The sequence below is a fragment of the Atheta coriaria genome, unplaced genomic scaffold (genome assembly GCF_025399875.1).
Source record: "Atheta coriaria isolate IRGN ID8LTWV9N9 unplaced genomic scaffold, Caltech_Dcor_3.1 hic_scaffold_8_pilon, whole genome shotgun sequence".
NCBI lineage: Eukaryota > Metazoa > Arthropoda > Insecta > Coleoptera > Staphylinidae > Dalotia > Dalotia coriaria.
Genome location: NW_027045450.1, coordinates 7,304,269 through 7,318,127, shown reverse-complemented (window position 1 = coordinate 7,318,127; position 13,859 = coordinate 7,304,269). Strand labels below are relative to the sequence as shown.

The window sequence follows — 13,859 nt, the reverse complement described above, 5'->3', positions numbered from 1 at the left end:
CGTCTACGGAATAACGTATTTTTTTAGTTTTTGTAAATATTTAACTATACTAAACAATTTTTTAGTATTCATTCCTAGTATTTGATTTGTTACTCTTTAGGAAGTTACAAATGTTAACAAATAGGTTCTATGGGCGTTTATTTGCCGTCATTGCGGTACTATATTTTGTTGCGGTAGGGGTCGGCGTTGTCGTTGCCGCTTGGTATAAAAGCCAAGCGCATTCCTCCACCAGCCCATTTCTTAATATAAGAAGACATCGTGTGGTTGTGATACTTTTCATAGTTTCACAACCCACTTTAAAAAAAAGTGAAATAACTATACAAAAATACCAAAAAAATACAAAAAACCTTAACAAAACCCAAAAAAAAATCGAAAAACTTCTGAAAACGGAATATAATCAATGCTAGCTAACCTTATTTCTGTTTCATATGTTGAGTATTACTGAGCCTCGGTTCTAAGCGTTAAACGTGTGTGAAAACAGTGAAGTGGAAAATAACGTAAAGCAAAATGAATTCGGCGGCACCCAATTATCCCATGGCGTCCCTGTACGTCGGGGACTTGCATTCGGACATCACCGAGGCGATGCTGTTTGAGAAGTTTTCAGGAGCAGGGCCCGTGCTCTCCATCCGCGTCTGCAGAGACATGATTACGCGTCGCTCGTTGGGCTACGCGTACGTCAACTTCCAGCAGCCAGCTGATGGTAAGTGCTCCAGCTGCGTATTGCATGAAACGTGGCCGATGAGTCATGCGGAAAATTCCAGATGCGCCATGGGGGTGTGCAGCGGATCTAACCTCCAAACCACCTGCGCCCATGCGTCGTACGCACGCCATGCTGCAATGTCTTTACTAAAAATCTGCATGTTTTCTTACAGCGGAGCGCGCGCTGGACACGATGAACTTCGACTTGCTCAAGGGCAGACCCATCCGCATCATGTGGTCGCAGCGCGACCCTTCGTTGCGCAAGTCTGGCGTGGGCAACGTGTTCATCAAGAACTTGGACAAGAGTATTGATAACAAGGCCATGTACGATACATTCTCGGCGTTCGGCAGTATCCTGAGTTGCAAGGTCGCTCAGGATGAGAACGGCGCCTCCAAAGGCTACGGTTTCGTCCACTTCGAAACCGAAGAGTCGGCGAACAAGTCCATTGAGAAAGTCAATGGCATGCTGTTGAACAGCAAGAAAGTCTACGTCGGCCGCTTCATTCCGCGCAAGGAGCGCGAGAAGGAGCTGGGAGAGAAGGCCAAGTTGTTCACGAATGTGTACATCAAAAACTTCGGCGAGGAGTTCACCGACGAGCAGCTGCGTGGTATGTTTGAGAAGTATGGACCTATCACGAGCTACAGGATTATGAGCAAGGACGACGGCAAATCGAAAGGCTTCGGCTTCGTTGCCTTCGAGGACCCCGATGCGGCTGAGTCCGCTGTAAACGAACTCAACGGTAAGGAGTTCGTCGAAGGAAAGCCGATGTACGTCGGACGCGCACAGAAGAAGGCAGAGCGTCAGATGGAGTTGAAACGTCGCTTCGAGCAGTTGAAGATTGAACGTCTCAACCGCTACCAGGGCGTTAACTTGTACGTCAAGAACTTGGATGATACCATCGATGATGAGCGTCTGCGCAAGGAATTTGCCTTGTTTGGTACAATCACTTCCGCAAAGGTGGGTGTTTTGTTTTGTTTGGGTTTGTGTGTGGAGGTGGGTTGCTTGACTGAATGTGTTTTAGGTGATGATGGAGGAAGGTCGCAGCAAGGGCTTCGGGTTCGTATGCTTCTCTTCACCTGAGGAGGCTACCAAAGCTGTTACCGAGATGAACGGTCGTATTGTCGGTTCTAAACCGTTGTATGTTGCGCTTGCACAGCGCAAGGAAGACCGCAAGGCGCATTTGACCTCGCAGTATATGCAGCGTTTGGCCAACATCCGCATGCACCAGATGGGCACCGCCTATATCCAACCGAGCAACGCCGCCGGCTACATTGTGCCCACGTTGCACCCGCAACAGCGTTTCTATGGCACCACCCAGATGGCCCCCCTCCGCGCAACCACTCGCTGGCCGGCCCAGAACCAAGTGCGCCCCGGCGCCCAGGGTGGCACCAACGCCTACGCCGGCATGCAAGGCTCCTACCGGCCACCGCCGCGCGCGGCTAATCAGTCCGGAGCAATGAGGGGTAATATGAGTGTTCCCAGACCTATAACCGGCCAACAGCCCGCTAACTTACAAGCACGACCACTTACAGGCCAAGGCATTTCCGCCGGCTCCACCCGCCCGGGCAACTTTAAGTACACGGCGAACATGCGCAATCCGCCACAGGCCGCTGCCTTGCCAGGTGCTCAGCCCGTTCAGCAGCAAGCCGTGCACATCCAGGGCCAGGAGCCGCTCACCGCCTCCATGCTGGCTGCCGCGCCGCCACCAGAGCAGAAACAGATGCTGGGCGAGCGCCTCTTCCCGCTGATCTATCGCATGTATCCGGATCTGGCTGGTAAGATCACCGGCATGTTGCTCGAGATTGACAACTCGGAGCTGTTGCACATGCTGGAGCATAGCGAGTCGCTCAAGTCCAAGGTGGAGGAGGCCGTTGCTGTGCTGCAGGCCCACCAGGCCAAGCAGGCTGCTACGCTGACTAAGAAGGAATAAAGAGATGATTGAAATGCGAAACGATGCGACCATGCGCGTGATTGGGGGCTCGACGAAAGAGTTGCACCAAGAACTAAAACCAACCAACCTCTCGCTCCATAATATGCACGTTATTAACGTCTTCTCTGCTAATCACCGCTAGCGTCTGCTCCGCTTCGACTAATTCACCGTCTTGTCTGCGTTCGCTTCCGATTCGTTCTAACATTCTCTCCCTCCGCATATCATCCTGCGCCGTCAGTCAGACGTGCAACTTCCCGCTTACAATTTTCCAAGACAAAACACAAAATAACAAAAAATGCAAGATACTACGTTAATCGCAACTGGTAACAAAAGAAAAAAATGAGAAAAAGTTTTCATATAAAAATAAAAAATCGAAGACAAACACACCATCGCCACGCGCACGGCGCCAGCCGCGCGTGGTACGCCTGAAACTGAAAGGTATTCGCTACCACAAGTGAAAAATAATTAAAAACAAACAAATAAAAAAAAAACGAAAAACTTAACTTACGGGATATAATGAAGTTTTGATGTTTTATTCGTTCGAAGGATTCAAGTAAATTTAAACGCGCATCTATTCGTCGTAGTTGGTTTAATTTCGAAAAGAGGAGATTGTATCGAGTTTTCATTGGTTTTCTTTAATCGTAGGATTTTTTGTTCAATTATATCCCAATAAAAAAAATGTAACTATGTACGCATCCGTATTGTGCATGAGTGCGTGGGTCAAGTACACTTTTGTAAGCAAACGTACCCTCATACTTGGCTATAAAATTTAATATCAATTATCGATATGATAACTTGAGTGAAATTCTTATTGGGTATAAGGAATAATACGTTCGTATTTGATAAGTTGTAAACGATTGGGTTAAATAAAGGAATTCAAATAAATAAATCATCGAACTCATGAGTAGATTTAGTTTAGTTTTAAAGTAGAAACTTGATTTTTATCTCTGCTTTGTTGTATTTTTATTAATGTTCGAAGCAATCGTTTATTTTATGCCCAATTTTGACGTGGATTGACCACAATGTTGTGGTTTTCATCAATTGCTCATTGATAACTGCAGCTGCAATTGTGGTTGCGGTTAATCAATTGCATTTTGCATATGACACACATTTTACAATTAATCAAACAAAATAAGTGTGAATTGCAATAAATGAATAGTATATTTGATGTTTTAAGCATACAAGGAAAACAAACACGTTCCGGACATCTGTACGAAGAGTTCTTAACTAACAAACAATAATTTTGGCGCTTAAATTCGATAAGCTGTTGTATATTACACTTTAATAGGGTTAGTTTGTGTTGTATTCTCCGGCTGTGCATTATAAATCATTTAAAATAGGCTATTACACTAAATAACTAATATATTTTGATAATTTATTGAATAAAATTCAACAAAATGGAAGACTGGGAGAAAATTCGCATGCAAAACATGCAAGATCTTCAAAATCTTGTAAGTAAATTCATGTAAACAAAACCTAATTTTAAATTATGTTAATTACTTATTTAAGCTAATTTTATGTTGTAAATAATTGTTTGTGTTTTAATTAGTTGGATGAAGAGCTTGCAAAACCAGAGATGCAGCAAGTTGCTTTGGAAATGCAAAAAGTTGCTGCAAAAGAAAAGGAGCATCGAGTAATCAAGAAAAGAAACACCAAAGATAAAACATTTCAATTCAATGGTAATGTCCCATTAACAAGAAGATCTTCATCAAGGATTGCCAACAAGAAACCGGAATATAATTTAGATGATTTGAGTGATGTAGAAACTGAATCTGGTGTAAGCATCTTTACATAAATTTACTTAAATAATTAAATATCTATACTAATTCTATAATATTTAGACTTTGCGGCGGAATAAATTCATGAGAGAAACACACGAATTGGAAAATCTCGATGATGTCGTCTTTCGACCGAAAACTAAACGAAAATTTGGCACACGCCGCATTGCTGAAGTTCCCTACGTCGCTGCTGAAGACATCACAGAAAATTACATCAAAAACATCGCATGGCGTGTGATTTACAAAGAATATAGCGCTGACGGTACGAGTTGCCATCAATGCAGACAGAAAACAAAAGATAGCAAAACCTACTGTCGCAGTGGACGATGCACAGGCATACGAGGTCAATTCTGCGGTGTTTGTTTAAAAAATCGCTATGGAGAAGAAGCCGACGTTGCTCTGAGAGATCCAAAATGGGAATGTCCACCATGTCGAAATCTCTGCAACTGTTCAATCTGTAGAACACGACAAGGCAAGATGCCTACAGGTATCTTAGCTCCTGTGGCTCAAAATCAAGGATTCAAAAGCGTCGCCGACTTTCTGACACATCTAAAAGTAGATAACAATGGAAAGAATACTACAGAGAAGAAAAAACGCATTAGGAACGTCGAAGGAAATTTACTCGGGTTTGATGACAGTGGAAACGCCGTCATGACAACGATGGAAGAATAAAAGGTAAAAAATTGTGTCTGTCCTTTGATCAATTTGTTTATAATCTCTTCCGATGGAAATAATTTAAAATCTCAAAGTGTTATTCATCAGCATAAAATGTAATGTACGTTCTCTCAGCATTGAGGATAATTCATTATAACCTTATTTTAAACAAACCGCACGCGATATACATCAGTCATTTGCATAGGCACTCAAATAATATGCTAGTACTCATTGGTGCGATTGTACTTTGTCATCTGCCTCAGGTAGTTGGCGTGTTTTAGTTTAAACAAATGACTGTCGAGTATTAAAACGTGTAAAAATATGAAATTCCACGATAATCGTGAGCGTTGCGAATATTTACACGATTTGAACGTGTTAGGCGTGTCTTTATCGCGTTGTTTCGTATAAAATCACCGCTGTATAAATATATAATTTAACGTTTAATGGGTTTAAAGCCTGGCGCCGATTTCCACGTGGGTCTAATATACATTATGTGTGTGTGTCTGGCAGCCATGTTGTTAGTGGAAATCAACGCACGCGTATAAAACTCGTCTTTTGTGTACGCGAGGATCTATAATAATCTATTTAAAAAATAGCACTCTGTTTTTCTTCTCAATGGAACATTAAAATCACAAAAAGTTGCCGAACAAACATGGCGGCGATTATTACAATCCGTGGAAGCGTACGTCATGCTTGTAACTTGTAAAATTCAATCATCGTTTCGTTGGCACGATTTACGAATTGTGCGCAGTCGTTGTGAATATTTACTTATTACTAAAAAATCTGTACAAGTACCATCGCGTTACGACCTCTGCGCAAGCCCAACTTTCTCAGCGATATTCCCCAGCATCGAACCCAGTGACGAATCGTTCTTGAACTTGAATCCGATCGCTTTGTGATAGCAGTTGAGGAAAGTCTCACGCACTTTGAGCAGGCGCTTTTTCCGACTGTAAAAATGAAAACAATGCGACGATAAGCAACCACATTAGTTTTATCAAAGCCACGAATATATGTGTAAGCACTCACTAATGACTGTCAACGTCGACGTTCGAAAAAAACATGTTATCGTCATCAATGAGCGTATGGCTGGAATTGTTCAGGCTTGAGCTGTCACTACTGAAACAGAATTTACTAGTATTACAATGCAGTGAATTCTTGCGACTAAAAACATTAACATACTTAGCATTAAGACCATTTGAGTCGGAAGTATCGGATTCTCGAATTGAGCCTGCGCCTGTAATCATCTGCCAGCTACCAATTGACATCGAGGAAGCGGATTCGTTGCGTTGGCGGAAATGTGTGGACGGTACACTCACAGGCGATGTTCTCCTCGTCGTAGGTGATCGTGACGAAGACGAACCTTCGTTTACCATCATTGAATTTCCATTGATATTTCCATTACTATTCCCGTTACTACTTCCATTTGAAGTCGCATAAATCAAATCCTCATGCATACCATTCCATACCATTGGCATTGTATCTTGACTCATGTTACTTAACGATGAACACACCGAGTTCAGACTGATATTAGACCCTCTCATATCACTATCTAACATTAATGAATCTAACAATGTCTCCGAGTCCGTTCTGATTACAATCCGCTCTTTTTCCTTCTTTCTGCCAGTGTTTTGTAGACTAAACTCTTCTCCCGTTAATTTTTTCAGGATATTGAAACAAAAAAAGAAGATTTCTTCACCTTTACCGAGTCTGTCAGGTAAATGATGTCCGAATAACATCCAATCATAAGCTATGGTTAGGTATAATATTTGTTGCGCGTCTAGATTCTGATGAATCAATCCATCCGCCCATAAACTTAATCTTATTAGCGAAACAAACAACGGTGTTCGATCCCATCCACTGATACAGTGTATGAGTAGACCTGATTTGCCTTCCTGGATGTGTTTCAGCAGTAATTTCATGTAGTTTTGTGTAATTGTGACCAAATCCCAGGTCTTGTACTCGGTCCAATCGATGTTGAGCTGACTAGCAATGGATGCCGAATCGTCTGGGATTGTAATCAACGCGTCGACATACGCCTGTGACCAGTCGAACACCAGCCCTTCGGCATTGTAGTTATTATCGCGATAGTCTTTGAAAAACTCGCAACCTGGATATGGCAGTGATATAAGCGAGAAGTCTGAATATCGATTTTCTTTATCGACTTTCTCTGATGAGGTAACATTGACGCCGAACTTGACTTTTTTGTTTTCCACCATAAAGTCAGCAATAGTTCCGACATTGAGTGCTTTTAGTAGTTTGATATCGGAACTGCGCACGCGTCCGAATAATGCCCAATCGGACGCGCTTTTCGGTGCTTTCAGGCCTTCGTCGTCGTCGATTCCATAGTCGGGATTGAACACGTAGTCGTAGGTGAATCTGGTGTACATTTCAGCGCCGCCTGCAAGCGTTGCCGAACGACAAATATATTTTCCTTTGTAGATAATCACAGGTACTGGAAATCGGCCGCGACAGCGCGCGCGTCTTCCCTTCTGAATGTAGCTGAGTAGCGTGTTCTCGTCGTTGAGGACGTTCTCGTAAATCGTGTTCGTGATTCGTTGACTGCTGGAGTGTGAGCTGCCTGGCATATTCTGATTGATTTCATGTTCTAGAATGACCAGTTGACTAGGATAGTGTGAGCTTAACTCTCCCATGCAGTTCTTTATCGTGAGCAGCGTGTAATCGGTGCGGAAAAGCGCAATGCACTTTTGCATAGCCTCTGATGCCTAAATAAGAATTTGTTGATTTTATTTATGTTTTTGAAAATTAATTGTGTTTTTATGCTTACAAACTGGTCGGCTCCATTTGGACTGTAGATAGTTTTCGAAAAGTAGACCAGCAGGTCTTGGATGTCCGTGAGCGCGACCACATTCATGAGCACTTTGTTTTCGGCCATCACGCGGCCTTCTTCTCGTCACACTTGGCAAATTGGACGCGTGCAAAATTAACGCGCAGATTCTCACCGCATCTTGGGCGCGCTCGCCGTGTGCGTCGCTGTTCTCAATAAGGCAACGTAGTGCGCGCGCGGTCAGCAGCACATGCTGCCGAAATTTCGCTAAACAAACTTTTTTGCGTATCTATATCGGATGCGGACGTAACGCGTGTGGCGTACGGGGCTGATAACGACGCTGTCAGTCCAGCGCGTCGCGAGTGGACTGCTGCGCCTGCTGGCTAACTTTCGCGTGCGTACTCATCACGTCGCGAACGCGACGAGAGTGCCAGTGGCATTGGGCAGCGGCGTCGGATTGGCACTGCGCTGCAGCAGGCATGCAGGCACACACTTGCTGCCAGTTTGAGGTTAACAACAACTTTCCTGCTGCTGGCATGCGCAGCTCCTCGCCCTTGTGCAGTGATTCGCATTTGTTACCTAAATGTTTTGCATGTTATCTGCTTGTATTTGCATAATAACAATTGAATTATGTAAATTGTAAACAAATGATTATTCACAACGAATAGAATTTTGCATAATTTCCAACTTTAAACTGCGATAAACCTAAAAACGCACATACAATACATAACATGCTATTTTTAGCATAAATAATTACAATATCTAAGCAAAAAAGTCCAAAAATAAGTTATTATTTCTCATGTTTGTATTGCGCATGCGCCCGCGCCAAACAACATGACCACCACGCTTGGTATGTAAACAACACCGCAACAACACAAGAGAGACAGGTAGTCGTAGTTGGGTTGCACATGTATGCGTGTGTAGTTGGTGATGTGACGCATACCTGTTCGCTTCTTCTACAAAACATTTTTATTTCGTTTGTTTCGTCTACATATCGCCCCAATGAATTAACTACTCAAAGGTAAGCTCTCCTCATTTATCATCTTGTTCTTAAAATGTTAATTTCATCTTTTAATTACTTTATAACCTATTCAAACAGTTGACTACTGCTACTCCACTGCCACTCCCATCTATTACTAACGTTTTTCGTTAAAATATTAACTGCGATTACTCATCGCATTCACTCTTCAGTTTATCTTAATAACACTTAGTGTGATGTTTGCTTTCAGTTCATTATGAGGTGGCTGCTTATCAGTTTATGTGCCTTAGTGGTGCATGCACAACAAAGAATCTATCCCAATGAGTATGAGTACAGAGATAATAGAAACAATAACTTCAACAACCCCAACAACTACGATGTGAATTTCCGCAATCGGGATCCATTCAGGGATGATTTTAACAGGGACTATGATCCCAGAGGTGGTTATGGGAACAATTATGATGATTACAATCTGTTTGGAGGGTATAATAGAGGATATGATCCTTATTATGAGCAACTGAGGTGTCCACAGTATTGGATTAGGTTTAGACAGTCTTGTTATAGATTTATCAAGTCACCTTTGAGGCCTTACAATGATGCAGGGAGACTTTGTCAGGTAAAAATCAATTTTTTTACTAATTTAACTTAAATTAACTTAAATTTATGTATTTTTATATTTTAGACTTATAGTCCTGAGCCTGGTGCATCTGATTTGCTCTCTATCAATGATCCAGATGAGCATGGGTTTATTATTCATCAACTTGACTGGCAAGATCCGCAGCATCGTCGCTGGTATGTTGGTGCACGCCAACAATCACCAAATTACTGGCTGAATCCGGATGGTTCACAATTATTGAACATGGATAATGCTTTTCTTCCCTGGGGTGATTTTGACCTCTATAATCGCGATTTTCTTGCTTATAACTTCTCGAAAGAATTGATGCACTGGGGTTTTCAACCTGTACGTGGTGATGAACCACTTTTATTCATCTGCGAAGCGAAAATTGAAGCCATGCAGAAACTTCTACAAGATGATCGCACTTATACCTATGGTTTAGATATTACTGATCCAGAACGTATTCCCAGGGGACCACACTTTATCAAACAACCAGAGGATACCATCTTTGATGTATCCCGTAGGAAAATCTACAATCACGTGGCTTTGAGTTGTCTTGCTGGTGGATATCCAACACCTACTTATGAATGGTTCAGAGAAGATTTTGAAAATGATCGTTTAGTCGCAAAGAAAATCAATCCTTTGGATGATGGACGCTTTACCATTAGTGGTGGTAATTTATTAATTGATAGCCCGGAACAAAAGAAAGATCGCGCAACATATCATTGCAAAGCAAGCAATAAATTCGGCACAATCATATCGGAAAGCGTACAGTTAAATTTTGGTTTTATTAATGAATTTGTCCTGAAGAGGTCACCGGAATCAGGTGATCAGAATTGGGGTAAAGCTATCTATTGTGATCCGCCGACGCATTTCCCAAGTGTGCGGTATTATTGGTCCAGGGATTATTTCCCCAACTTCGTGGAGGAAGACAAACGTGTTTTCGTGTCCAACGATGGAGCTTTGTATTTCTCTGCGTTGGAGACAATCGATAGAGGGAATTACAGTTGCAGTGTTCAGGCAGACTTCTCTGATACAGGCAGGAATGGACCATTTTTCGCACTTAGAGTAAATCCACACTGTGAGTACACAATTATTGGAATTATTTACAAGAAGTTTAATATTTATTTCTGTTTAATTTTATAGCTAATTATCAACAGCTGAAGTTTCCAAATAACTTCCCAAAAGCTTTCCCTGAGGCACCAATTGCTGGTAAAGAAGTGCGACTGGAATGCACTGCATTTGGATAGTAAGTTTATTTGTTTTCCCAATTTAAATATAAATTATTTTATTTGCGATTTTCCACAGCCCCATTCCAAGTTTCAACTGGACAAGACGAGGAGGTTCTCTTCCGAAAGGTTCATACTTGACTAGCTTCGATCGCGTGTTAATCATCCCTAAAGTAACCGTGGAAGATGAGGGTGAATACGTCTGTCGCGTGTACAACGATCGTTCCTCCCTGGAAAACAGCGTAATGCTAAATATTCAAGCCGAACCCAATTTTACTATTCCTCTAATTGACAAACACATCGATAGTCGCGGAGAACTCGTCTGGACGTGTGAAGCATTCGGTATTCCCGATGTAAATTACACTTGGTGGAAAAATGGCCGGCAGCTTGTTATGGGTTATTTGGATCCGGACGATCGTGGTCGTGTTAAGATTCAGGATAATGTGTTGACGATTTCTTACTTGGATGATGAAAGAGATCCTGGTATGTATCAATGCAGAGCATCGAATGCGTTGAAGACGAGGTATTCGTCCGCGCAGTTACGGGTTTTGGCGTTTAAACCGTCATTTAAGAAGAGTCCGCTTGAAGCTGAGACGTACGCAGCTGAACAAGGCAATGTTACGATTATGTGTAACCCTGAGGCTGCACCACGGCCTAAATTTGTTTGGAAAAAGAATGGTTTAGTGATAGGGCATGGTGGTCACCGGAAAATATTAGAAAATGGTAATTTAGTGATTACTTCTGTATCCAGAGATGATGAAGGGTTGTATACGTGCACGGCGAGTAATGAATTAGGCTTAGATGAATCCAGAGGACGGTTGATTGTACTCAGAGGGCCTAGGATTGTCGAACAAGTACGTCCGAGAATTGTTACATCAGTTGAGAGAAGTTTATCGTTGTATTGTCAAGCAGAGACTGAAGAAATGTTGGATATTGCCTATGTTTGGACGCACAATGGAATCAGAATTAGGGATATCGACGTTAAAAACTCATACAACCGAATTGTAAGTCAAAACTTTAAAAAATCTTATTTGTTATTAAAATATTATATTTTTAGCGAATGGATGGCGGGTATTTAAGTATAAGCAACACTACGTTTGCCGACGCAGGTGAATACGAATGCATCGTGCGTTCTGCAGTCGGTAAGATTAGTTCCAGATCAAACGTAATCATCGAAGGTCCTCCTGGTCCACCTGGCGGTTTGCAAGTAATCAACGTTCAGAAAACCTCCGCTACTCTTCAATGGACCGACGGTGCGTCTCATGGCCGTCCTGTTTTAAGTTACACAATCTCCGGACGCACAAATTGGAATGACACGTGGTTTAACGTAACACATGGGTTGTACGCACGTGAAATCGATCGGTATACCGGTAGAAAAGAAGCTATGTTAGAGAATATTCTTGTTCCGTGGGCTACTTATGAATTTAGGGTTGCGGCGTGGAATGAATTAGGTATGGGAGTACCTTCTGCGCCCTCACCGAGACACTCCACACCTCCAAATAGACCTTTTATTCCTCCGCGTGATGTTTCCGGTGGCGGTGGAAAGATTGGTGATTTGACTATCACCTGGACGACGTTAAGGCCTGAAGAACAAAATGGCCCCGGTATACATTACAAAATCTTCTGGAAGCGTAAGGATCACGATTCGGAATTCCAAAGTTTATTGTTGAAAGAATACGGAAATACTGGAATGGCGGTTGTGCACATGTCTACTTTGGAACATTATTACACTCAGTATATTGTCAAAGTACAGGCTTTGAACGATGTTGGGCCAGGGCCAATTAGTAAGGAAGAAATTGTGTACTCCGCGGAAGATATGCCGCAAGTTGCGCCACAATTAGTTGTTGCTACTTCTTATAACTCTACTGCACTGCGTATTACTTGGAATCCGATTGATCAAACCAGGGAGAAAGTTAGGGGTAAACTTATTGGTCATAGGGTAAGATTTAAACTTTTAAATTTATTTTTTTACTAAAAATTTATAACTATTTAATTTTTAGATTAAATATTGGCGTAAGGACAACCGCGAAGAAGATTCCGTATATTATCTTTCACGTACAACGAATCCTTTCGCGTTGATTGTTGGTCTTATTCCTGATACATACTACTTTGTAAAAGTTATGGCTTATAATGCTGCTGGAGAAGGACCTGAAAGCGAACGATATCTTGAACGTACTTATAGGAAGGCTCCACAGAAACCTCCATCTTCTGTTAATGTTTACGGCGTTAATCCTTCTACTATTCGCGTTGTTTGGCGATATGTTCAACCTTCACCCGAGGAAGAACCTCTGCAAGGTTACAAGGTACTGTCAAAATACTTTTTAACCCTTTATTACCATTAATATCTTTAAATTTATTATCCAGATTCGTATTTGGGAGATTGATCAAGATATGAGCACCGCCAATGACACAATCATCCCCGTAGGGACGAAACTCGAAGCGTATATCAATACTCTCTCGCCAGGGAAGACCTACCGCATGCGAGTGCTTGCATATTCGAATGGCGGCGACGGCCGCATGAGTTCACCGGCGCTAACATTCCAAATGGGTGCGTTGTCGAATGATAAAACAATCATAAACAATTAGCGCGGCTGACTGGCTTACTGTCAATGGCTGCGCATGCGACGAATGAAATTTAAATGCATGTTATTGCTTGCTTGCAGGTGCGCCGGAAAAGTACAGAAGCGATGCGAACTCAATCTCGACGTCGCTCTTCACGATTGCCTTAATGTGTCTCACGTTGAAGATGATAATCTGATTATTATCACACACGCACACATCCACACAAACTCATTTCACGAGCTTTCTGTAAAAAATAGTTAAGACTCTGTAGTTTAATATTTTACACTTCGACAATTTTTGTTTTACGCGAGAGTTTTTTACTTTTAGTACCTGCAAAATGGATGACAAAGGTGGAATCTTATGTTTTTGTAATACTGTTCATTACTTGTGCTATATTTTTGCAACTGTCCAAGTTATTTAGGTTTTTGAATTTTTTTTTAACGCGTAAGTAAATTAATTCGTAATATGTCTATTCCGTCCAAGATGCAACATATTTTTGTTGGTAGCATATTTTTTACAAACTAGTTGCTACGATATGAATGTAATAGTATTATGAACAAGAAATCTCTTTTTTATAACTGAATAAATGTTTTATTCCAGTCTTGTTAACTAACTTTCAAATTTAA

General features: G+C 41.9%; 4 protein-coding genes across 6 annotated transcripts; 3 read left to right on the top strand and 1 right to left on the bottom strand.

Moving 5' to 3' along the window:
* Positions 1–232: 232 nt before the first annotated feature.
* pAbp (poly(A) binding protein) lies at positions 233–3,519 on the top strand. 2 transcript variants are annotated; one of them, XM_065309833.1, is made up of 4 exons: positions 234–700; positions 873–1,657; positions 1,722–2,163; positions 2,233–3,519. In XM_065309833.1, exons 1-4 carry the CDS (start codon positions 508–510, stop codon positions 2,628–2,630), a joined length of 1,818 nt encoding a protein of 605 aa, XP_065165905.1. In that variant the 5' UTR covers positions 234–507; the 3' UTR covers positions 2,631–3,519. The 2 variants fall into 2 exon arrangements, with proteins under 2 accessions (XP_065165903.1, XP_065165905.1); XM_065309831.1 differs by having other exon boundaries at positions 233–700; positions 1,722–3,519.
* Positions 3,520–3,642: 123 nt separating this feature from the next.
* On the top strand, positions 3,643–5,199 carry LOC135797468 (cell division cycle-associated protein 7-like). Its single transcript, XM_065309834.1, has 3 exons — positions 3,643–4,081; positions 4,180–4,407; positions 4,472–5,199. Exons 1-3 carry the CDS (start codon positions 4,028–4,030, stop codon positions 5,078–5,080), a joined length of 891 nt encoding a protein of 296 aa, XP_065165906.1. The 5' UTR covers positions 3,643–4,027; the 3' UTR covers positions 5,081–5,199.
* Positions 5,104–8,286, bottom strand: EDTP (Egg-derived tyrosine phosphatase). 2 transcript variants are annotated; one of them, XM_065309830.1, is made up of 4 exons: positions 7,848–8,286; positions 6,242–7,785; positions 6,089–6,178; positions 5,104–6,009 (listed from the first exon to the last, which is right to left on the bottom strand). In XM_065309830.1, exons 1-4 carry the CDS (start codon positions 7,953–7,955, stop codon positions 5,865–5,867), a joined length of 1,887 nt encoding a protein of 628 aa, XP_065165902.1. In that variant the 5' UTR covers positions 7,956–8,286; the 3' UTR covers positions 5,104–5,864. The 2 variants fall into 2 exon arrangements, with proteins under 2 accessions (XP_065165902.1, XP_065165901.1); XM_065309829.1 differs by having other exon boundaries at positions 6,089–6,193; positions 7,848–8,284.
* Positions 8,287–8,450: 164 nt separating this feature from the next.
* On the top strand, positions 8,451–13,832 carry Cont (Contactin). Its single transcript, XM_065309827.1, has 9 exons — positions 8,451–8,868; positions 9,077–9,442; positions 9,509–10,523; positions 10,589–10,691; positions 10,751–11,675; positions 11,729–12,610; positions 12,672–12,974; positions 13,036–13,219; positions 13,335–13,832. Exons 2-9 carry the CDS (start codon positions 9,083–9,085, stop codon positions 13,427–13,429), a joined length of 3,867 nt encoding a protein of 1,288 aa, XP_065165899.1. The 5' UTR covers positions 8,451–8,868; positions 9,077–9,082; the 3' UTR covers positions 13,430–13,832.
* The last annotated feature ends 27 nt before the right edge of the window (positions 13,833–13,859 follow it).

Coding starts and splice junctions, on each gene's coding strand:
- EDTP (XM_065309829.1), bottom strand. CDS start 7,955: ATGGCCGAAAACAAAGTGCTCATGAATGTGGTCGCGCTCACGGACATC. Junction 7,786..7,847: donor CAAATGGAGCCGACCAGTTT/GTAAGCATAAAA, acceptor ATTCTTATTTAG/GCATCAGAGGCTATGCAAAA. Junction 6,010..6,088: donor GTCGACGTTGACAGTCATTA/GTGAGTGCTTAC, acceptor TCATTTTTACAG/TCGGAAAAAGCGCCTGCTCA.
- Cont (XM_065309827.1), top strand. CDS start 9,083: ATGAGGTGGCTGCTTATCAGTTTATGTGCCTTAGTGGTGCATGCACAA. Junction 9,443..9,508: donor ATGCAGGGAGACTTTGTCAG/GTAAAAATCAAT, acceptor TTTATATTTTAG/ACTTATAGTCCTGAGCCTGG. Junction 11,676..11,728: donor AAAACTCATACAACCGAATT/GTAAGTCAAAAC, acceptor TTATATTTTTAG/CGAATGGATGGCGGGTATTT.
- LOC135797468 (XM_065309834.1), top strand. CDS start 4,028: ATGGAAGACTGGGAGAAAATTCGCATGCAAAACATGCAAGATCTTCAA. Junction 4,082..4,179: donor TGCAAGATCTTCAAAATCTT/GTAAGTAAATTC, acceptor TGTTTTAATTAG/TTGGATGAAGAGCTTGCAAA. Junction 4,408..4,471: donor ATGTAGAAACTGAATCTGGT/GTAAGCATCTTT, acceptor TATAATATTTAG/ACTTTGCGGCGGAATAAATT.
- pAbp (XM_065309831.1), top strand. CDS start 508: ATGAATTCGGCGGCACCCAATTATCCCATGGCGTCCCTGTACGTCGGG. Junction 701..872: donor CTTCCAGCAGCCAGCTGATG/GTAAGTGCTCCA, acceptor GTTTTCTTACAG/CGGAGCGCGCGCTGGACACG. Junction 1,658..1,721: donor GTACAATCACTTCCGCAAAG/GTGGGTGTTTTG, acceptor AATGTGTTTTAG/GTGATGATGGAGGAAGGTCG.